Below are 24,666 nucleotides of genomic sequence, written 5' to 3'. Positions count from 1 at the left end.
CATTTTTGTAACTTATACCCACTTTACTTACTAACTCTGTAGTGTCATACATTCCTGATCATAGTTTGGTGTAAAGGATAAACAGACTTACCATCACAACACAACAGGGACACCAGCTCTGCACTGCAGCTCCACTCCAAATCACAAAAACAGATCTTCTTCTTCTTCTGTCGCTTTTTGGCAGGCTAGACACAACCTGGGACAATACTGCCCATCAGGTTTAAGACTGAATTGCACCTAAGAAGAAAAATCCAATCTATTCATCAATTCAAACTGACTGGATAGGTAGCAAATCATAATGGAGTGGCACCAGGCCACCCCAGGCCACTCTCTAGACACAGCCCTGGTTGATCTGGTGAACTTCATAACAAACACTTTTCTTTTCACACATCTGGCAGATACAGAGCAGCATTAGCATTGATAACATTAGACTGTAATAGAGTGCCCAAGAAATGACATTTTTCTGTAGGCTGATGTGGCTTCGCTCTGGTTCCCTCATTAAAAAGCCTATGGGATTTTTCCATTGGATTTTGGATCATGGCAGAATTAAGCTCCAGGGTAAACAAATGTTTATTATATTTACATGTTTTGTTCAGCAAGATAATCCTCTTCACTGAACATCACCTTTATGACTTTATGAGCTTAAATGCAACTGCCACAAGTAAAACACTAATGTTAGGCTTTAACAAAATACACTACCGTCGTGTCACCACTACAACAAGGCTGTAAAGCTGTGTTCGGTGCAGTTCGGCTCAATGATGTGTTATCTCATTTAGCATCCGTCTTCAAGTGTGCCTCTTGAAAAAGCAGCACTTTATAGCATGTTGCTCTAGGCCTAATTCTTGATCATGGGTGTCACGCAGTAATCTTTCTAACATGGAAGATGAAACATTATAATAACTTGTGGTTCTCTGTTTTGTTTTGTTTTTACAATGCTGGCACTAAATTATGACATAAATTGCAGCTTTCTAACACAAAGTAACCCCCCTCTTTCTTTTTATGCACATGTAAAGCAGAAGCAAACTTCAAGTGCTGTTTCTGTGCTGTCTCTTTTTTTGCAGAGTTCATGCTTTTGGTATGCGAGGCGTTCGCCTGTACTCAGCATATTCCTGCTGGAGGGGGATTCTGGCTGGGTCTGTTTTCAATTACAGCCGGGTCTGTTCTGGCCTTTGATCAGAGTCTGGGCCGACTGAGGCAGAGGGGAGACCCTGTCCTGCCACAGCTGACACCGTATGATTGGTATGATTCTCTCATGAAAAACAGAGTGTGAGATGAAGCATGTGTGAAGTCCTCCTGGCCCTCTCCTGAGATTTGTTTGAATTTGGTCCCCTGGAGCTGATAATCTCCACTTAACATGCATGATAATTTACTACAAAAAACGTCAAACAAAAAAATTGCATCTAGCATTATTCCAACTTGCAAAGGGCTCATTGCATTGGTGGATTATGGTCTCAGTATATAAATGGTAATATGTATTTAAAATGACAAATGTGTTGCAACCATTACAGCTCCTCGTCAGATTTATTGATATTGACACTTAAAATAAATGCAGTTAGATTCTGCACAAACTCTAGACTGTTTTTGCATTTTATCTTTTTTGGGTTTTTTTTGCTAAGACCATATTCCACCCGTGCAATACGCCCTTCACAACATGGAATAAGCACAGTACACCTGATTATTTATCCAAAGAGCACCTTTAACGCTACTGTCTTCAAATTCTCACTTGACATTTTTATTTGAATACTGTCTCCACAGGTGTGGAAAATTAAATCTTCATTCTTCTCTGTCACATGAGACCTGCACCCACGTAACTGTGTAACTGGAAAGTTTGGTCGGAGCTGTTATCTGCAGACGGATGATGATTTCATGGTAGTTGGCAGTGTGAGGTCACACATGTTCCTCTCTTTTCAAACAGATTACATCAACGCTCTTCTTTTGTTTAGCACGCAACATGCCTGAAATGTTTAAACTCTGCTGAGTGTTTAAAAAAATAAAACAAAATAAAGCATGTGATGGTTTTAAAAGAAATGCAGTAGGTAAAGTATGTGCCGGTGTTTGTATCATGCTGAAAGTCAAATGTGTCTAACAAGCACTTGGGTGTCGTTTCACTCCTGAGGTGGTTACACTGCTCAGCCACAAGTTTACTGCTCACCACTTAATTACATTTATTTTATTTTTTTTTGAAGATCATTTTGTTGATTTTTTGATTTCTGCATTGTTTTTGTTTCTAGTATCATTATATATATTTTTGTACTGTGTAAAACAGAACAGACAGAAACCTGCTGAAAACAGTTTTTCACCCTCAAAACCTGAAATGAGAAATTACCCCAAATTAGCAAGAAATTACATGAAGTTACAAGAAAATCACTTGGAAATTAGCACAAAAAAGAAAGCAAAAGAAAAACTGTTGGGGAAAAAATGAAATGAAATTAGAACAAATTTTCTTGTCAGCTTATTCCTAATTTCTTGCAATGTGTGGAACACTTTTTGCCAAGATGTACTGCATTTTTAGTCATGTTTTGAAAAGAAATCAAACAAATTTGCTCAGGTTTCTGAATTTTAAATGCATGTGAAAATCAACTTAATGTAGCAAAAAAAAACAAACCCAAAACTTATGACGATCCAGCTTTCAGAGGGTTATAAGCAAATCAAGTCCACAGCATGTTTCTCAGCATTATTTTGCTGATTTTTCCAGTTAAATTCAGAAAATATACTTCCTACTGTAAATCTACAAGCAGAACTGAGAGTGCACTTAAAAAAGATCGTTTTTTCTCCTTTCTCTGTTAAGATATGAATTGATATATATGGTTTTGCTCTAATTCAGTGGCATTAGTTTTAGTTTTGCAGGAAGTGTGATTAGACAAACATGTGGGCCTGGTCAGCAGCTCACATGAGATCATCCACTGACCTCAGCACAACAGCACCCTGCCCACCCTCGGGGGCGAGGCCCTCAGTACTGGAAAAGGCTCAGACATGCTACACCCTGCTTATAAAACATTATTTTAAGCTACAATCACATTTGCTCTGCCTAAAAAGTAAAATTTTGTACCGGCTTTATCTAACTATGTTAGTATAGCACATGACATGTTTTTGTAGGTGGTTTAAATAGCAAAAGAAACACAGCAAAATATGTTGCTTAGGGGTTTGTATGGTACTGGCATGATGAAATCAACATCCTGCCACAGCCACACCCATTGTCAGCATTACTGGAAACTGCAGAATAAAAGTACAAACATCTACTAATCTCTTTTTTTATTGCTTGCTAAAAAAAGGTTTACATTAAAAACTAATGGCTGCTCCAGCTTGTCTCGTATATTTTCTCTATTTTTGAATTACTTTCTTGTTAAAGTAGTGACTGCTTGCTATGTTTTCATTAAATAAGAGAGAAAAGCAGATTTCCGATAAAGTTGGTGCTCATACTTTTTGATGCCTGCTCTGACATTCCCTCTGTAACCATAAGCACTCTAAAATTTCCTCTTGTATAAAATAAATATCAAAATCTAAAGGATGAATTGCTGCTGAATTTTGATAGTATGCTCATACTCCCCAGAGGATGAACCATTTTTTAAACTTTGGACATTCAGTGAGCTTTCTTCTTACACAACCCTCCGGGCAAAGTCAGAATGTTACACATAAGATATTACACAAACTAATGGCCAGATTTCTGGGGCATTTTGTAAGTCTGTTCATGCTCACCAGAGGATGGACCTTTGGACACTCAATGACCTTTCCTCTCACACAAACCTCTGGGCAGATGAGAGCTTTTCATGATAGATAATTGTAATTTTAACACAGATTGCTGTGATATTTTGTGAGTATGTTCATGCTCCCCTGGCAATTAACCTTTTCCATTTTGGTCGCTGAATGAGCTTTCCTTTTACACCATCCTCTGGGCAGAAGGACAACTTTACACACAAGATATTTCACAGTCCATCAGGGAGATTGCTGGGACAGTTTGTGAGTATTTTCATGGTCCTAAGAGGATGAACCCATGCCATTACAGACACTCAATAAGATTTTTTTTCCTTACAAAAACTTCTAGGCAAAATAAAAACTTTATGCACAAGATACTTAATAATCTAATGGGCAGATTGTGGTTATATTTTGTAAGTATGTTCATCCTCCCTGGAGGAGGAACCTTTTTTTCTATTTTGGACACTCTGTGAGCTTTCCTCTTACACAAACCTCTTACACACAAGGTATTTAGTGAACTAATCGGTACATTGCTGATATTTTGTAAATGCGTTCATGCTCCCCAGAGAAGCATGAACATACACATTCTAATTGGCAGTTTCTTGGGATACTTTGTGAGTTCATACTGCCCAGAGAATAAGTTGTTTCCATTTTGGAAACGTAATGATTTTTTTCTCTTACAAAAAACTCTGTACAAAATGAGAACTTTCATGCACAAGATATTTGATAACCTAATGAGCAGTAAAGCGCTGGAGGCATGCATGTTCTCAAGGGGATAAACCAGTTTGAACCAGGTGCAATTCAGGTAAAAATATGCATTTAGCTACACATTTGGTAGAGCACTAACAAAAGAAAAAATATCTTTTTCTTGTTTGTTCTGTGCAACATGCATTTTTGCGCCATGGGTTGTAATGAACATGAGAGCCTCTGTGGACCACCTGCAGGGCTCCAAACATTATCTTTTGCTGCAGCTTTTAACAGTTAGAGACTTCTACATTTTTAGTTTTCTTGTTTTAAATCAGTGGCAATGCATCATGGGAATTGCTGTATTTTTCTATTTATCCAAGGAAAGAGAGGAGGACACGCAGTGTGTCCTGTACCTGGCAGAATGTTCAGGAATGTGGGAGCACTCGGCATTCTTTAGCCCCGGTTTTGTTTTTATAGCCCTCACACAGGAAGCTCACTCCAGTGGGGCCTCATTCATGTAGTCTGAAAAACGCTGACTGCCTTCCCACCCCCACCTCTCTGGCTGCCTTCCAAGATAGACACACACACACACACACACCACAACACACTTTTTTTGTCTTTGTGGGCCAATGTGCATTCTCCCAACCCCCCATCCCCATCAGAGGGTTTCATTTATAGCTCTAATTACAATAAACAAGCAAGAACAACCAGGGAAGAGGCCACTTCCCCCGCTCAGACAGTTATTTTCCCACTCAGGATCAGAACCACTTGAATAACTGTCAATCAAATAGACCAGGCTATGTATTTCCCCATTTTTGTACTACAATATGTTTGAATTTTTGTGGCAAAGAGTTACTTATCATGGCCTAAAATCAGATGACTTGTGAGAGTTCCTGCTGGAAACATATCTAATTTTTAATCTATGTGTGCTATAAAGTGAATTATACATGTACGATATTTAATTGTATTCTAAAAACAGATACTTGTCAACTTATCTACACTGGGGAGACTTTCAAAGTCATGCAAAACTTAAAAAGTTAATTCTAACGTTCCTCCACATACGTAAGCAGGAGAATGAAGAAAACCAGAACCTCTCTCCACTTCAAGTGCTTATGCTTTCTCCAAGCTGAACTTTCAAAGGTTACCCAAAAGTACAGGATGATTTGACTCTGTTTTTGTCATGACAACATGATTACAGGGACAGCACGTACATCATGTTGGAATTTGTACATTTATTTAACCATAAAATTAGTCTCCTCAAGCAAGTGAGACCAGCGAAAGGCCAATAATATCAAAGGATTCCCCTCATGTTTCTCTCCATGTGACTTACTCATCCTCATGTGTATAACTCAGAACCACACACTGACACTAACTCATGCAACATGTTTTCATGCACACTCTCACTGCGCTGACCAGATAACCGCCCTCTTTGTCCACTGCCACCCACAGGCCGCAGTCGACCACAGTCATCAAATACACCAGCAGACATGGACGCTGCTGGTGGTCTGACCTGTCTCACAGTTACAACACCTCCTACTGTGCAAGTTTACTGTTCTTAAACTCCACACAGAGCTTCAGGGAGAGCACAACATCAGGCCAAATATCTGATGCGTGACGTCTGCTTATGATTCCACTGTGGATGAATCTATTGACAGGGAGTTACCAAATCAATGGACAGCAGGGCACGTGGGAGTGGAGTCGAGAGGATGTGTGAATGCCAGATACTGACAGTGACATTGATTAGATTACACAGATGTGCCTTTGTGTTCTATGCATCATTTATTTGATAAAGTTACAGCCTTCAATATCAGGCAAGACTCTGCAACTAATAAGACCAAATGGTTCAAATGTTGCCTTCAGTTTGCAGCAGAAAAGAAACACTACTTGGAGCATATTATAAAATGTAGCCTACTGCAACAAAACTACTTCATCAAGAACAGTTTCAATATTGTTACTTAATAAAAGACAAAAAGTTGGATGTTTATTCAAGTTAGCAAAAAAAATGCAGAACTACAAAAAAAGTCAAAAGAGGAAAATTGAAGCACAAAAACAAGTGGCAGCCCCAAGTGGCTGAAAAATGAAGCCAACGCAGAGGTGCCAAAAACTGCAGTTCCTAAAATGGTCACCTGAAGCCGACTCCAAGAGTGAGTCAATTGACGGCCAACTTTGCAGCAAAGGAAATCATGTTTACAACCTGGTAACAGGTATCCAGCAGAAATCCCTAAAACAAGACGGTTACCACTTGTTTGCATCTGCAAAACCATCCTAACAATACTTAAATTAGATGAATAAACGTCATTGTTTTTTGGCCATATATTACTCTCAATATGTGCATGATCTGTTTCTCTTTGGTGCCTTTTCAGATCAAATCAGCCATATGCAGAGCAGCTGCCAAAACCCAGAGCAAAGCCTGTCAATGAATCAAGCAGCTAATCCTCTCCCCAGCAGATGAGAAATGCAAAAGGACCCGGTTTAGAAGCAGATAAAACTGCGCCTGATGCCACTTGGGTAAAGAGCTGTGGGAAGAAAGAAAAAGTAGATAGATTGCAGACTGGCTTTCTGTTTTACTTCATCATTTGCGTAACAGTTCTTTCCCCTACAAGGCAACTGCTGAGGCTTTCATCACCGGCGCGCTACATTCTGAAACCCTTTGCGGTATTTTACGTGCCTTGATTAGCTTTTATGAATAAACTAAATGACACTTTGTGGATGATATCTTTGTGGGACTTCAAATGCACAGAATTGTTATTCTTTCAATAGTTTATATGAAGAACGCAGAAGTGAAGTCTCTGTAAAATAGCGGTTGAAGTGATTCAATTAACCATCTGGGTTTGTCTGTGTGGAACCTTAATAAACCAAATGAGCCAAGACTGCTTTGTCTCTCTCAGTCTTGTCTTGCAGGATGCTATTGTTCTGTAACCCTCTGCCCTACAATTACCAGCCCTTAAATTACAATGATCACTCTGAGATCCAATATCTGAGGGCAAGAGCTCATTTCAGCTAATTATCTCCCTCTGACTCTCGCTTCACACATGCTTTGGGAAATTGCATTAGTTGTATTGTAACTGTGTTAAAAGCCCCTGCGAGTGTGTAAAATCACAGACAGCTAGCGTAATGCTAATTTAAGCCCTGACCGCTGTGAGTGTCTAACATGTGACAGCTTCCTGCCAGACATCCACATTTTGTGACTCTAAATACCATGATGTCAGCATTTTCTCTGCACTAGTTTCCTCTTGTTGAGACTATAATTTGACTTTTGTTCATGGAAGTACAAATCACTCATGCACGCATGGGCTGAGTGCCTATTCTGTGCCAATTCGGATGAGCAGTTTTCTTTTTCATCAATGCACAGGATGCAAATTATATCCTATGAAATTAGCTGTAAATGTAACTCCTATTCCATTAACTAGATGGATTGGCACACAATTTTGAAATTCCTAGTTTCGAGAGGATGAATAATTATGACTTTGGTGACCCTGATTTGGGCCCTATTTAAACAAGTGCTCCAGGGATGATGTTTTTCTGTCAGCCGACACGGAAGCTTTGCCCTGGCTCCCTCATAAAAATAAAAATAAAAGCCTATGGGATTTTTCCATTGGATTTTGGATCATTGCAGAAAATAAGCTCTGCAGTACACAAATGTTAATGATGAATGAATGTTAACTTACACGTTTTGTTCAGCAAAATAATCTCCACAAATGAACACCAGTTTTATGATTTTATGAGCCCAAATGAAGTTGTCAGAGATAAAAAGCTAATGTTAGGCTTGAAATGAACGACACTATGGTTACACAACTTAAGGCTGCCCTCAAAACAAGACAGTGTTCAAGCTCGGCTTGATGACACTCTGTAGTCTAATTTACTGGCAATCGTCTGTTTTTAAAGACTTATTTTATGTTTTAGAACAAATGTTATTGTTAACCAGAGACCTTATTTCAGGCTTTTAACCAAAAACCCATTAAAAAAATCCACTAACTTCAAGACAGGTGCTGAAATGCTAATTTCAGAGTTTTAGGACTCATTTCTGAAGCAAGCCATAGTGTGCAATTGACAAAACCAGAGTTTTGCTGGTCAATGGAGGAATTGCTTCCTGCTGCCTCAAAATAGCAATTTGCCAACAATTTGCCAAACAACACCTAATTTTAAGACCGACATCTCCATGAGCGCAGAGATCCACACAAGTACATTTGCGACTTACACAACAGGCGTGGTCATGAAAATGACAACTGCGTCACTCTGAAAGTAGCAATGACAGTTGCGTTACGCTGTGCGCAGCTTGTGTAAGATAGGGCCCTTAGTCTTGTTGTAAATCCAGGTGAAACAGTGTATTGAAATTGTGACATTTTGATCAAAAGCCCCAAAATGTAACAGAAAACCATATGATTCATCCCATCCTTATAGCTCTAAATGTATAACCCTAAAGTTCCCATGTAACTTTACAGAGAAAACATGACATTTAAATGTTGGATCTTCATGTTATCTTTTTCATTTTTCCCCTCTGTGTCGCCACCTTTTTTTTCAGCCTGTTGTGCTCCACCAAACTGAAGACTGCAAATCTGACATGACGCACAAAACAAGACATGCATCTCTGCAAATGATTTAAGGCAATAAATCGAGCCATGAGCTGGCTCTCTGGATAGTCTTTCAGATCATCAGCATTCCTAAACACAAACTGGATAACAGTTTTGCAGACTTGTACGCATGACTGCACTTCTACGCTTCTGACGATGAAAGAACGCAAGCAAAGTTGCTTTTGCCACAAAATAACAATGTTGGTTTGACATCATGGGATTGAGGTTGGAGCTCAGTTTTGGATTCAGATTGGGAAAGTACAGACAAGTTTTTGGATTTTTGTTTGCGTGTTTTTGTGTGTGAGGGAGAGAGTGGCTGATCGTCTAAATCCTGCCTCACTGACATAATCCATCTCCCTTGTGTCTATTGAAAAGCTGCTCCCCAATACCTCCTTCACACACTGTAGTTTAATTTAGTGTCATAGCATCATCATCATCATAATCATCATCATCGTTCTGAGAATTGCGAATGTGGCTGAACACCAGCCTGTTAATTAGACTGAGTTGCTATTTTGTTTTAACCTGCCAACAAAGCTCTGATTGGCTTGACTGTTTCTCTAACCTGGCGAGCAGATGTCATTGAATGCAACACCAGATCTCCTTTAATCACTGAAGAAAAAATGGAAATGCAGGCAGTGACTCGGCAAGCAAGACACCACAGCAGCACTGCAGATCACTGTTAAAAACCAACACACAACACTGGTTGTCCTTTGGTGACCCTTTGCAGCATATTCACTAGTGTTTGTGGCACCAAACTTGGGTGTTTTTAACAACGCATCAAAGACACCCATCAGCGTTTTAGCCACAAGACCTGGGAATACTTAGGCAACTCGTCCCTGCATTTCCAGCGGCTGTTGTGCCACCAAACTTGGGCGTTTTAAGCCAAAACATGATCTTTTCCTGACCATAACCATATGGTATTAGTGCCTAAACCTAACCACACCTTCAGCACAGTGTTGTTGAGAAAATGTATCTCCTACATACTAATGTACAAATGTAACATATCCATGCATTCACTGCAAAACAAATTCTTGTGACTGGGTTGGATAACAAACTGTTAAAACTCATTCTGAATTGGGATTTAATTGAGCTGATTTGTAGTTGGTCAAGACAGGAATAGTAAATTTCAAACACTGTATCAGTGGAGCCCTTGCATGCTCAAGTACATTTTCTGTCTTGCAGTTCATCTTTTTTTCTGTGCTAAGTGCGCCAGACAGACTCCACACACTCGTGCATGATTTCATGATGTTTGCCCTGAGTTTTGCTGTAATTTCCCTAAAATAAATGACTAATATTGTGACTAACTATAGTACCGCAGTAAAGTTCTTCTTAGTGGACTCTGTGGCTTGACATCATTGTGCTAAGTTTGTAACTCCCATGTGATGCCTTTGCTCACCGCTCTTATTAGCTAATTCACTTTCAACAAGACCATTTAGCACATCAGTGCTGACTGTGTACAAATCCTGAGCTCTGTGCATTTTTAGTTAAACTATTTGTATTCTCTCATAACAGACATCCTTAATGTACCCAGCATTTAAGTACATTTGGGGGCAGGAAAACAACTAATTGCTTCTTCACATGATACCTTCAGTCATGCGGACTGACTCACAGCAGTGAAGCTTCGGCTGCACAAAAAGATCCCTGTGCTTTTCTGAATCACATTACATGTTAAAATTCTGGGCATCCACTGACATTCTTAGTAGACATTTGGAAAACACACAACACCTTAGTGCTGACCATGTGACAAAGACCTGCTGATTTTATTGTGTTTGGACACGAGAAAACCGCACTTAAAGTAAGTGCAGGAAACCAGGAGAAGAGATCATGGAAATTAATCTTTTTCTAATTGGTCCTCTGGTGCAGTGGATCTTTCGTTTCAATGAGTAAAGTGCTATTAAGAGGGGGGCAACAGGCTGCTAGCACACTTTAAATTATATTGATAGAGAAATCTGCCAAAAACACATTGAAGCAGAAGAAATAAGGGGAAAATTTCACAGGTGCACACACTGTATGATAGCAGAAAGTGATTCCTTGCAATCATTTTAAAATGATTTATTAAAAATATGGTATAAATAAATATGACACTTCTGTTACATAGTAGGTTACATCATTCAGATGAGACTGGAATACACTGGATAGACACTTCTCTTCAGTACAAAATTATTTTGTACCATAGTAGTTTACAGTGGTTTTCTCACGTTCTACAGGTTGCCAGAACATGTCAGAGCAGTACCGTTCATTTACAGTAGATACATCATTACAGTGTCAAACCACCCAAGGCCTACAGTAGATAATGTAAAGAAACAGATAAATAATTCATATAAATGCCTGCACTCATTTCAGTCAAAGAAAATCTCAGTGTTTTTAAAGATGAACTCAGTTTTAGGGTTAGCTGCTCATTCTCCTTAAAGGCCCAGACACACCAAACAGAAATCAAAGAAGTAGCGGCAACAAAAGCTGCCTGTTTCATCGCCTCACGTTGCCCGTGTCTCTGCCAAAGAGTTGCACTCTGGATTTAAAAACACTACTTAACTAGTTAGCACATTAACGACACAACCAAAGAACAAAGCGTATTTACAGCGAACCATAACACTAACAATTATGATCCCTTTCTGCTGAAGACCTCAATTGCAAAAAAATAATCATACCGAATACAACAAATTTGTTTTGATCTTTTCGAACACCCCACATTTTACTTTACTCACTTTCGTTTTCTTGCTCATGTGTTGAGCTGCACTGCAACTCAAAGTGATTTTAGGTACCAACGTGCTCCGCCATTCCCAACTCTGATTAAACATGCTGAAGCCGAAAAAGGCGAACAAGGGTCGACAAAGGCAAACGGTGCAGGACACACTGTAAAAACTAGGGCACCAACGGCCCGGCGCTAACCAATTGCTGAGTGTCTGCTTGGTGTGTCAGGGCCTTAACAGCAGGTGGACACGCGGCTCTATTTAACTGTAGGGTGACCTCTTTAAAGACTGCCAAATAAACGTACTATTTGAATTTTAATCACTGAGGTGAAGGCGGGTAGAATACAGTGTAGATCTGTGTAATCTTTTAATATCAGTGCCTTGATTTATCGTAAGTTTCCTTTTGATATATTTCAATACTGTACATAGAAAAATAAAAAAACATAAAAAAACAGTGCTAAGATCTGAACCGTTGTGATTTGATCAGGCCTATGATAAAAACAAACAAACTGTCAACCAGTTGGGTCAAAGTCCCATTTCAATACACAGCAATGCCGATAAGTATTTGTGACTACTGTCTTATTTTATAGTATTAAGTCCTGTATTGTTCAAGAAAAACCTCTGTTATTGACAATACATGCAACCCTTATTCAAAGTAACATGAAGTAAATGACTTTTAACGAAATACCTGAGTTACAAAATGTTAATATACTATAATATATAATACATAACAACAATATAAAATCTGCACAATCAATTGAAATGCTCAGACTATGCATCTTTGTGCCAGAGTCAGTCTTAGTAATTCACAGTTTCAACCTGTTATTAGCATCGCCTTCCACTCTGATGATCAAAACCCATAATGAAAGAGACTTCAACGTGCATGAGGACCAGATAACAATGATTAAACATACGTTAGGCACCAAACATACTGGAGGTTATACTTGACCACAATGATGCTCGCTTTGTAAATGCTCAAGTGGACAAAGTCTGTTCGAACCAACTCAATATACAGCAGTGGTTGTAAATCAATGTTTCAGTGGATTGTGCAACTCAGAGAAGACCTATAACCGTCGTACAGCTGATTAATGTGCAGCCAGGGACTTGCCCACAGCTGTTTTCTGCCTAGTCCAAGCTTAAAGCTGCATGTATCAATTTTTGTCCACTAAATGGCAGATTGACTCAAAAGCAAGCTAGCACACCCTTGACAAAGCCTTAAAAAGTCGTTATTGCTATCAACGCAAGCACACAATTTCCTAATTCCTCATCCAACAGACACAGAGCAACGGTATCATCCTAGCAGAGCTGTGTTTCTAGCCATATGGTGACCTTTTACCACTGGTTTAGTGTCCACCAACTCTTGACAAAAATGTATTAACTTTAATTAGAAAACGAGCAAATAGAAGCTAAAAAGCTTCATAAAGCTGAAGAGTTGCATGATAAGTCTGAGTTTGTGACTATGAGTGAAACCTTCCACACGGCACTGTGATTTGATTACGTATTAATATAAAAATATTGATTAATGTACAGCAAAGGACTTTGGCCAAAGAGGTTTTCTGCTTTATCCACCTTAAAAGCTGCATAAATCTATTTTTAGCCACTAGGGGGCATAGGAATTCAATAATAAGATACTACAGCCTCGGTGTATTTTGGTCTTTATAAAGTTGTTGTTGCTAAAGTTGCTAGCAAACAACTGCCTATAATTACTCATCTAGCAGACACAGAGCAATGGTATTGTCTCATTGGAGTGGTGTTTCGGCCACATGTTGATGTTTTAGTTCTAGTTTACTCTTTACCAACTCTTGACAAACAATTCTTGTACTTTAGCTTATGAAATGTTTAACTTTAAAGAGTATTGTTCAGTAAAAAACAAGATCATGAGCTAAACAAATTTAGAAGGCTTCATAAAGCTGCAGAGTTTGTCACTATGACTGACACCTAATACACGGCACTGTAATTTGATTCAGTATTACAAAAATATTGATTAATGCAGCTTTAGGCTAATTCATTGCAGCCTCAGTACACAACCGCATTTTAATCAGCAATCAAATCTTTTAACAGTGTTCTCCAGCACAGAGTTACGCACTGGTTTGTGCAAGATCATACCCAGTACTGATTGTTCTGCAGAGTTGGAGTTGCGGTTCTAATAATGTGGGAAGATGACGCAGGGGAACCATTACTCCAAGAACTTATAAGCATGTTTGAATCAATTGTGTTATAAGCTGATCCCTGATTTGGTGTCACGAGCCGATCAAAAACAGGGCTTCCTGGGCAGCTGGGGTTGATAGGGTTTAATGGCGTGACAGTCACTGTGGGAACTGTTGTGCTCCTCTGGGTTTGACCCTGGTAGGACTGACTGCTTGGAAAACCAGTGGAAGGTGGCTCCTTTGGTGCAGCGGGGCTCTGCTTCCTTTGCCTGTGGTGTCGAAGAAAGACAACCAGGACGACGAAGATGATTACAAGCAGCAGCAGGGCGAGCAGTGGTAAGATAACCAGGAGCGGACTGGAAGTTTTTTGAGGGTAGGACTCTACACGTACTGGTGTGTTCCTAAATGGAAAATCATCAGTTCCACGTGTAGGTTTGCCAAGAGTCGTGCTGAAAATGCTAGTCCTGTTGGAGTTTCCCCAGCGATTGCGTCCCTTGAATTTCTGCTGGTTTTTGCTTGGTTGCTGGGTGGAGAGGAAAGCTGTAGACAGGACTGGTGACGCAGTTGCATTTCTAGAAGTGTGGATTGATGTCCGATGAACAGAAGATGTGGTTGGGACGGGACTTTTTGTGGTTGGTAAAAGTGCTGGATCAAATGGCACAACTGTAAAGTGGAACTCCCCTTTAGCAGGTTGGATGTTATCAGCTTTCAGCACAAACTCCAGTGAGTCATTTAACTCTTGAACTCCAGTCATGTTGGCATTCATCTCTAAGGCTACCTTTCCCTGCATCACCTCTTGAAAGGTGAAGGACTCTGCAGGTGCAACTTTCTTTGACATTTTAGGTTTTGTCCGAACGACCTTCCCATTCCTGGGATGGACGATAATTTCAAATACAGGGTCACTATTACTAATATTAGCCAGTGCAGACGCATTAAGAAACGTAGTGTTGAGTTGGACAGCGATCCCATTGGGAATCCTCAAACCTTTCCCAACCTGGATCAGAGGTCTGACAGTTATATTTAACACTTGACCGGTCACATTTGCCTCTGATGTGAAGGCAGTGAACTCAAAGCTGTCTTCTGCAGAGGAAAGCGTGATCATGTGGTAAGACAACCTTCCAGCTTGTAAATCATCCTGTTCGAACTGTGTAACTTCTTGGTCGCCTTTTAGAATTTTGCCAAACTTTGGAGGCCTTGTGATCTGGTAGTGAATGGTGAAGTTTTTCCCGTTGGTCTCAGCAGAAAGGTTGTCTTGGGTCAGTGCTGCTGAAGTCGTGCCTTGCTCCAGTGACAATCCAGTGTAGTTGACCAGAGAAATGGTGATTTCTGTCACTTCAAGGTTAAAGAGTTTATATATTGGTTTATGGTGGCCATCTGTGACACTAAAGTAGAACACCCCAGAGACAGAGCTTCCATCATGGACGAAATAGACGTGACCGTTATCGATCTGGGCTTGGGTGAAGGCCGCTATTGACTCATTCAAATGTCCTTCAAGAGCTAGGTAACCATTGTTTGGCTTGCTTATCACAGAAAACCTAACATCATCAGGAGGATTATCTAAGTCTTCCACTTGGAGATTCTCAGGCCTGAGGGCTACTGTATCTCCTTGTACCACCCTCAGACTTGGAGCTTTGGTTTTTAGCAAAGGTGGCTGATCATTCACAGGTATGACTGTGATGTTAAAATGCTCCTCAATAATGTCAATATCGTCTTGAGGGCGCTGTGCTGTTTTACCCTTAGAATTTATCCACGCACTGAATACAAAAGTATCACGAGTCGTCTCGGAGTTGTCGTGCTTGTAGGTGATACCGTATTTGTTAACGATGAACTGGGAGAAGTTGGGTTTCTCCTTGGTGAGGTTTCTCTCACCTACCACTATGACACCATGCTGAGGCAGAGATGTCACCTGGAACCAGACCTCATGGGAGCTCCGCTGAGGCGTCGGCAGCTTGGACATCAGGTTAGTGGCATCCAGCTTGGATTCATCGATGATAACACTCCCTCCTTCTGTTACCTCAGCACCTAGCACCAAGCAAACATTTCATTAATCACCATGGACATTTTTAAGTACTAAAAGCATAAACAAGAGCACAGTTGGTAGTTTTTAGCCACGCTAGGGGCATTGCTCTAAAGATGGCATTGTAAGTCCATTGGTCCACCACTTTGGTCCAGACATAAGTATCTCAACTGCTATTGAACACAATGCCAAAAAATAAAACACTTGTGGTCTCCAGAGGATAACAGCTGAAAATCATGGGGTAAGGGTATTTTACCTGCTACACGGACTCTGTCTTTGTAACGTTATCTTTGCTTATGCAGTGTTATAAAGTGTTACTTTATTAACCGGCACTGAAATGATTAACTGGATGGTTTTAACTAAAGGATGCATCGATTTGATGAATTTATGTAAATTTGAAACACCATCAAGGTTGCTCTGCTTTTATCTTTTTTAAACAGATCATACTCAATTTTTTCATAGTTCTATGCACTTTTTACCTGTTGGAGGACCACCTGTAAAGAATAAAAGAAAAAACAGACAGACAAGCTGTGTAACAATACAGAAGAGCAACACAATGCCCACATGGTCAGTGCAGCAGCTTCAGTTAATTAAAATGGACACGCTCTGCTTTGGCCTTATGGCAACATACAGCACATGTCGCAATGTCGTAAAGCATACGAACTTTGGTGATCTCACACTTTACTTCTATTATGAGGCTGACATTTGTAGTTGAGTGAAATTCCTCAACAACTATTTGATGGATCACCCTAAAAATTGGTACTCATCTTCATGTTCCCCTCAGTATGACTTATAATAACTTTAAAAATGCTTTTACCTCAGCTAAGTCGGAATTACTGTGAACAAATACTTGCAAAACTAATGACATTCCCATCAGCCTCAGCCATACTTAGTTTTGTGCTGATAAGAAAATGTACAAATAATTCTTGCTTTACTCTTGCTCACACTAGTACTAGACTCTTATTCGTACCTGTGTTTGCAAGCAGGACTGTGTTGTGTTCAAGTCCAGTATTCTCATAAGAAATATCGATTCTGAAGGTCTGGCTGTCCAGAGAAGTAGGCGGTGATGCCACAGAGAAGGTCATGGAGTCCATGGCTTCCCAGCCCACAGACTCGATGGGGGTTTGTATGAAAACAACCTCTTTTCTGTCCACCTGAGGTACAAAAACACCACAGATCCTCAGAAAAAAACACAACCCAAAATAAATTCACATCAACAAATTTGCACAACATGCAGATCAGCCATCCTTAAAGTGAACTGATGGCTTAATCAACCGTACAAACAGCTCAGTGGCCTAAATAATTCTTCAGCATTCTGAAAGACATGACGACAGTATGTATAAGATTTCATCATTAATTTAAATATGCTTTGGTCAGCAGTAAATAAAGTGCACAGCACCACAGCTTTAACTGTGTCAGATCATAATCCATCAGAAATAATTGATCACATAAAAGCCTTACATGTTCCATTCAGCTAAAGAAGCTTAAAGTCAATTTCCTGAATGAGGATGCAGAGTATCTATTATTTATACTGTGGAAATCTGGCAACTTTCCACATGAATGAAGAAACCCTAATGTTTAATCTTGACCTGGTTCACATCCCATGTGTTTTATCTGAAAATATTCTTATGTAAAATAAAAAAAATGTTAAAAAAAAAGATAGAACCTCCAGTTCCTCACTCACCATGTCTTGTGTGAAAGTTGAGATGTCCACAGTTGAATTATCAGGCTGCCTCATCACCAGACGCCCCAGTTTAGGATGTCGAATCACACTGAATGTGATGGTGCGGTTCGAGGCGTTGCCGATGTCATTGGTCACTGCTTGTAAAACCTCATTTGTGATTGGCGTAGAGGAGCCTGGAGGAGAGATGTGAAACTGAATTAAGAGAATTACTGGTGAAGTGGTTTGGATAATTGATCATGAAACTATATCTGTCAGGAAAATTTGTTTTTCTTGTCTGGTGTTCAGTTTAGCTGTCGCCACACTGTTAAATCTCTTGTGCGGCTGCATCACGTGTTGCAAGTTTTCCCCCTCTGGAAGCATTTCACATCTTTTTGACACCAAATTATGCAAAACAAGCTCTGGAATAGACCGATGAGAGTCCTTTGATGTGTCAAATTAAAGCTGCACTGCAGACATCACAGGCTTTTTACAGCGCTATCCAACTGCAGTGCGGGGTGTTACATAAAATCCAAACAAGAAATTAAAAGTGGATCAGCTCCTTGCAGGCGCAGAAGTCTTCCACTTGGGGAAAATGCAAGGAGAGATATCTCCCGTGCATGATGACAGGGTTGGACAACTGAGAGCTTCTTTTCTTCTGAGATGAATTACATAGCTCTGCTGCCGCTGCAAAGATTGCGAGGATACTAAAAAAAGACTACTGATAAATGATGGAAGGCAATGATAGAGAGAAAGAGGGGTCAAAGCACAGTGAAATTCATTCATCACTTGTCTTGAGCACTCCCACCATCCCTGTCTGCCTCTCATGGGAAATTTTCCTCTTAGAGGAAGAGCAAGAGACGGGCTTCCTTCTCTTTTTACATCAAAAACCTATCTTTCTATAAATCTGCACTAGATGGGTTTTGCTATATTGTCAGACATATGTGCAGCATTTCATGATGGCAGCATATAGACATGTAAAATGCAGTTATGCTTACAGGAATATAAACAAAATACATGACAGAATCAAAATACTTTTACAAACTCAGGTGAGTTGTTTACTCTGTGCCTGTGAGATGAGGAAAATGTGTTCTGCTTTGGGAATTTAAGACTGCTGTAAGAAACAGCAATGCATGAAAGATGCTACATATGTACTACAATCTGCACAAACAATACCACCATACATATTCACTGTCTGAAGTTCATGTATTTGATGCATATGGGATATAATGAATTTTTTAAATGATCCATATGACAAGGGAAAAGAACAATACAGCAACAGAGGACAGAGAATATTAGAATATCATCAAAGCTCAACTTTCCATGTAAAATTAATGACTTCCAATAGAAACTGTCTGAAAATGTGCATCGTTATTCCTGAGGCCATAATTTTCACTGGGGTTGGAGGGGACATGGCCCCCTTCAGTATGCTGAGCCTTATGAATTTCATGTTTTTCTCTGGTGTACTCTTAGTTTGGACAGTTACCAACAGCATGGCGTCACCTCCTTTAAATTGCTTCACTAAGCTCTGCTCTGAGAGAAATAGCAGAAGCATAAAGACCTCAGCTAGGGGCGACTGTGTCATCCTCTCAAGACCCACAAAATTAGTAAAGTCAGTCTTTCCCATTAAAGCCACAAAAAACCCTTGCTTCCACCCCAAATCAAACTTTGCAGATTTTTTGTTCTTTTTCTAGGATGCTAAAAAGTCAATAATTTTAATGTTATGAACCGTTATTAAATAATCAAAAAAGAGAACTGTTCTGAAAATACCATATGCACCAGTATTCTATAATGCTTGTTGTATACGCTGTCTGTATTAATATTGTGTAAAATTAGCCATCAGCTGTATCTGTATAAGAGGATCAGATCATCAGATTTCAAGTATTAAAATGTAGAAGTGGTCTCTGTCAAATCAGCTGGCTTATAAACAAATAAATACTTTTAAGATCCTGCTTTTGTTCCCCACTTTTAATATTGCATTGCATATTGCATATTAGTATATGTCCTTACTAAAATCTCTCTGAACATTGTTTCTTTCCTGTTCAGCCATCACAGTCCCGATGATCCCAGCTGATGAGAAAGGGTTGCTATTTTCCTCTGAGTTACTTATGTGCACTCAGCAAAATGAACCTAACAAGCATGAAAGTTCTTGCTGGATGTTTTTTTTTTTGCCGTGGATTTTACTTTTTCGGCACATCCAGGCTGTCCTACCATCATGATTAAGATTGTTATGGCTGTGTTTACTGTAAACTCAGTGTATCTCAATATTCACAGCATCGCAGATAGCAGGCATTGCACTAAAAGCATGTATTTATCAAATGCTATTGAATACAATATAATTGTTATTTCAAAACACTTGCAGGTAGTTATTCTCCATTTTTGACAGTAATCTGTCATGTCTGGCAGAGTAATATTACTTCTAAGCCTGTAAAACTTATAATATAACACTGTCCGACCATTTAAGATTTTCTAAAATTTCTTTATCAAGCTTTACTGTGATTATGAATATAGAGTTTTGCTGACACAGGCGTTCCCCTTCCCAGAGCTTCTGGTCAAAATCCACTCCCTCCGCCATGTTTAAGCATACATTTGAAACTTGCCCTGATTTCTCTAAAATGTATGAAGAATATGATTCTTAAATGGTCAAAAGATAAACAGGAAGAGCATCTTATGAAACATATATACTTAATTTGTGACCTGAAATTTTTTATTTAAATAATTTACATCAAAGGCTCAAATGTCAAGAACACTGTGATGAAATGCAGCGTGTCTACTTAAGCCTGAAAGGAGAATAGTGAAAATAAGTGATAAATAGTTATCTGTAATTTGAATATAATGACTGAGAAGGTAAAGGCAAGTAACAGAACAATTTGAAGTATCTGTTAAGTTTAGAAAATTACATGACTTTACTGTAATGCAACCTTTAAAACCAAGAAACAACAACACTTAGGACGATATCTGGTGTCATCACAACAAAATTGATATAACATCAATATATTGTCCCCTCTTTATTCAACAGGAGCAAAGCTGAATATCAGTAGCCTATATTTTCCTAATACCAAGAAGTCTTGTGAGGTATTTGCAGGCGACATCACTACCACTTCCTGTCAGAATGGCTTCAGGTAAACGCCAGATTCTTAATGAGGCATATGCAGCCATTTAGTGCGGAGTCTCTGCACAGAGAGCACCCAGACAACGGAGGAAGAAGAACAACATTAATCTCGCGTCCATAGTGTGAAAGTGTTTCGTGTCACCCCTCACCCCATCAAAACCCTTCATTGTCAGTTAAAGCTCCCGTTCCCCCTCCCTCTGTCCCGCCTGGCACAAAACACAAACAGGGCTGCCTCAGACAGACAGTGGCACAGCTTTTCAAGTACCCACTCACCCTGTGGCTGGGAAGCTCAGCAGAGCGTGCCAGTTGGCAGTTTGCTGCCCTCGCATTATCCTTTTCTTTCTCACTCACAAACCAGACCTCTGGAAATCGCAGAAGATCTTGAAACATGTTTGCAGACACAGACAACAGCCGGCATGCTTAAAGTAGCATACTGAACATCAAAACATGAAGAGACGCCAGGTGACTCATCGGTCTGGTATTTGACTGTTGGTAAGGTGCTGCATTATTATTTAAGAAAATCTGAGCGAAGACTGTAGCAGGTTAAATGTTACATAAAAGGGGAACTGAGAGGGCAGAGGGCAGAGGTCACACACACACACACACACACACACACACACACACACACACACACACACACACGTGATGCATGAAAACACACATTAAGCCTTTAACACCTGGATCTACAGTAGTAGTTGTAGTTATACTGCATTCAGCTGTCTTTCAAAAGCATCTAAACCTCTGAAACCTGGGAAAATAAGTAAATTAGTTTGATTTATTTTGAAACACAGGAAAAAGGGCAATGAGGAACCTGGCAAGAAATGGCACACAAATTGCAAAAAATAGAAAAATAAAGAAAAAAAATCAATAAACAACAAACAAAAACAAATAAGAAAGTATCTAGAGAGAAATGTCCTGAAAATTCTATTTATAAATATTATTATATTTGTAAAATGTTATTGTATTTTTTTTTTAATCACTTTCTTGCTTTTGCTTTTACTTTTCTTTTTTGTTACTTATTTTTAGGTAATTTCCTTGTTACTTGGCAGTTTCTTGGTTGCTCACTGCCCTCTTCCTCTCATGCCTTTGAAAGATATCAAGCCAATATGCTCAGGTGTGAAAGGGTTAACATGAATCCTACATATTATTAGCAAACATAAACCAGCCTAATTTATAGAAAAAACATTTAACGCAACACTGATGATTGAACATTAAAACATGATGTATATGAATTTGCCTATAATTATTATTTTAATAGCTTAGTATTATATGAACAATAGAAAGGTGTGTTTGTACGTGTCTTTTTTCATCGACCTACACGACAGAGACTGTTTCACTGTAGACCGGGTATCCCCTCAAACACTGAGGAATTTCTTCTCCTGCATAACTAAGAGCGTCCTGATAGGTAACATCACTTTCTTTAATAACAGAATTTTCACAAGGTGTAAGTTTAAAACATGCAATTAATACGTATATCTGAAAGTTTAACTTGGAGATTCTCGTTAAATCGACATGACACAGCCAGATCATTAATCGAGCAGACGCCACTCTGTCTCTGGTCTTGCTGAACTACAACTCACAAAGTCCATATGATTGTGGCCATGACACACCCTCACATACACACTCAAAATCTTCAACTGAGCCCTCACAATAGGAACAAAAAAGAGGAAATCAATACTTCACTTATGGATAAAAATAGCAAAACTGTAAAGTGTCTGTGCAAGTGGATAACTGAGAGGCAGACAAAAATGTTATGTTTCAGTTCATTTTCAGGAAGCAGCTGTGTAGTTTCAGCAAGACACAAAACCCCTAAAAACAGAAACAGCTAAAAAAAGATGCTGTTTAGTGCAGGTAGTAGGTGTGATTTGAAAGCATGTTTGTACTCAGAGCATACATCATCCAAAATAAATGCATTTAATAAAATCAATGAAAATTCATAAAGACTTATCTAAATTACTAATGACTGTAGGAGTAAGTAATAATTTGTTTTGTCATATGGATTGTATAAACTGTAATTTTATTAATTTGGTCAGGTTAGTTTAGACATCTATTATATATCTGTCCGTTCTTCTTGAGGTTTCCTGCATTTTTTCTCCACGTTTAAGGATAGAAAGGTTTTTTTGGGGGTGCCTTTTTCTTTTTCCGCAGGTTCAGAAGGTCCAGGCGCAGATCGTGTCATATGTTGTAAAGCCCTCTGAGGCAAATTTTGATTTGTGATATTGCACTCTATGTCATTCTATTTACTCGACACGACAGGCGACAGCATTTGTCTTAGAAGATTGGGGTTTGGTTATATGTTTTTGTTTTTTGAGTCTGGTTTGTTTACCTTTTGGATATCATTTTTCATATCTTAGTTGGCAGTGAGCGAGTTGCCAACCTAGGAAAGTGCATGTTCGCTTTTCGTTCACCATATATCACTGCATCTGTGAAAGTGCGTATTTGTTTAATCATATTTTATGAAAATGCCTTTACAAAGAGTGACTGAAAACAGTCAAAGTGCAACTTCTGATTTATTTTTAAAAAGCAAATTTGGGCTATGTTTTATTTGCTTATCACCATGGCAGAAAGGAGAAACAAATATTCAAAAGGTATATGGCCACTGTCACACACTGTTTACAGTTGCTATGCTGTTCAGCACCAGGCAGCTTACAAGCACTCTGCAGAGACAAGCTGCGCCAGTCAGTGTTATCAATTTGTAAGTTTAGTTTCTACAGTATGTGTGCACTCGTGCTGTCACTCTGATCCTTGTTTCTTTTAGCACCCCTTGTTCTGAATATGTTCCTGCGGCTATGACAGTGAATCAAACCGGTGACCCGTTTTCAAGTTTTACATTTTGGAGCTGAGAGCCACAGAGTAGGGAAGAGGAAAAATATCATGAGGCACACTTGCAAATTGTCAGTTTTGTTTGACATGAAAGAAAAATCAACTCAATCGCTAAAATAAAATATGGACGTTGTATGTTCCTGAAAACCACTGATACATTTGTTTGTTAATGTGTAGCACATACACTGAAACTTTTAAAACACTCGGGTTAATGTGTGGTTATGGTAAGGTGCAAAAGTCATATGGTTACTGTCAGGAAAAGATCCATGTTTTGTCTTAAAATACCCAGTTTTGGGGGCATTATCCCTGCAAGCATTGCAGTGTTTACAATCTCTGTAAAAACATTTTTTTGTGGGAACAGAAATTAGTTGCTAAAAAACAACCATGTTTAGTGGTGAAAAATACAGACTCAAAATCACAACTATTCTTTTTTGTCTAAGACAGTGGTCTGCAGCTTGGCAGGAGTCTTGACTTAGTGTCTAACCATCCACCAGCCCCTCCACCTCTGAGTCAGCTTATATTTTACATCACTTTAAAAACTTTAAGTATGAAATGTGCAAATGTAACATATTTGTGGTTTGCAGAAAGGTACAGTGCAATTCCTTTTCTTTTGGCATTTGGGTTGTAAAAAGTATACAACAATGTCAGTCTTGTAATTTAGTCTACTCAGCGAGTGATTTACCTGGAAACACCTTGAGTGGATGGTTTTTCTCTAAACTGAGGACTAGGGCTCTGGCAGTGATGCTGAAGATCTGCCTGGGAGTGAAGTTCACACCGTCGTTGACTTGGAAGTTGAATCCTCCAGACATGGCACCTGGAAATGCCAGAGCAAAAAAAAATTAATTAAAAGCTGTCAAGACAACTTAGTTTTATGAGGACATGTTTTCACTTTGTTCTTGGAAAATAAGCTGCGTCTGCTTTCTGCAAAATACACATAAAAAAGAACTTGATCAGCATTCCTGATACTGGTCCCAAGAAAAACTGCAATGCAAGCTAAAAATCTCTATTCTGAGTCAATAGGGGAACACTTAATCAAAATCAATTCTCTATACTTGTAGGTGTATGTGTGTAAAAAAAAGAAAGAGACATTCAACACATAGGTGAGGGGAGACTCTTGCAAACTGTTATTACATCCTTTCCTGGTGGTACAAGTACAGGCAAAGAAAAAAAAAGATAGGAATCAGGACAGTAAGCAGAAACCTGATCTGACACCATCAGATGTCGACAGATCTTATCCCCAATTTCACATCAGTTTCCACATCATAA

At 39.2% G+C, this 24,666-nt stretch overlaps 1 protein-coding gene and 1 long non-coding RNA gene across 5 annotated transcripts in view; both read right to left on the bottom strand.

Moving 5' to 3' along the window:
• The window catches only part of LOC121943895 (uncharacterized), a 29,605-nt gene extending 26,192 nt beyond the window's left edge, over positions 1 to 3,413 (bottom strand). For 2 of the 4 annotated variants that reach the window (XR_015776395.1, XR_015776397.1), the window contains exon 1: positions 92 to 3,413. This is a non-coding gene — a long non-coding RNA (uncharacterized LOC121943895). The remainder of the gene's footprint in view (positions 1 to 91) is intronic. The other 2 variants (XR_006105877.2, XR_015776396.1) reach the window with 2 other exon arrangements.
• Positions 3,414 to 10,988: 7,575 nt separating this feature from the next.
• cspg4ba (chondroitin sulfate proteoglycan 4ba) overlaps positions 10,989 to 24,666 on the bottom strand; it is a 38,006-nt gene continuing 24,328 nt past the window's right edge. Inside the window, exons 7-10 of the mRNA XM_042488488.2 lie at positions 24,083 to 24,214; positions 17,490 to 17,662; positions 16,776 to 16,959; positions 10,989 to 15,810 (exon numbers count right to left, since the gene is read on the bottom strand). Of these exons, the coding sequence (XP_042344422.2) occupies positions 13,742 to 15,810; positions 16,776 to 16,959; positions 17,490 to 17,662; positions 24,083 to 24,214 (2,558 nt within the window). The 3' untranslated portion in view covers positions 10,989 to 13,741. The remainder of the gene's footprint in view (positions 15,811 to 16,775; positions 16,960 to 17,489; positions 17,663 to 24,082; positions 24,215 to 24,666) is intronic.

This window comes from Plectropomus leopardus, chromosome 4 (assembly GCF_026936395.1).
Source record: "Plectropomus leopardus strain MGB_pleo_1.0 chromosome 4, ASM2693639v1, whole genome shotgun sequence".
Lineage (NCBI taxonomy): Eukaryota > Metazoa > Chordata > Actinopteri > Perciformes > Serranidae > Plectropomus > Plectropomus leopardus.
This window is presented reverse-complemented; position numbering and strand designations above follow the sequence as displayed.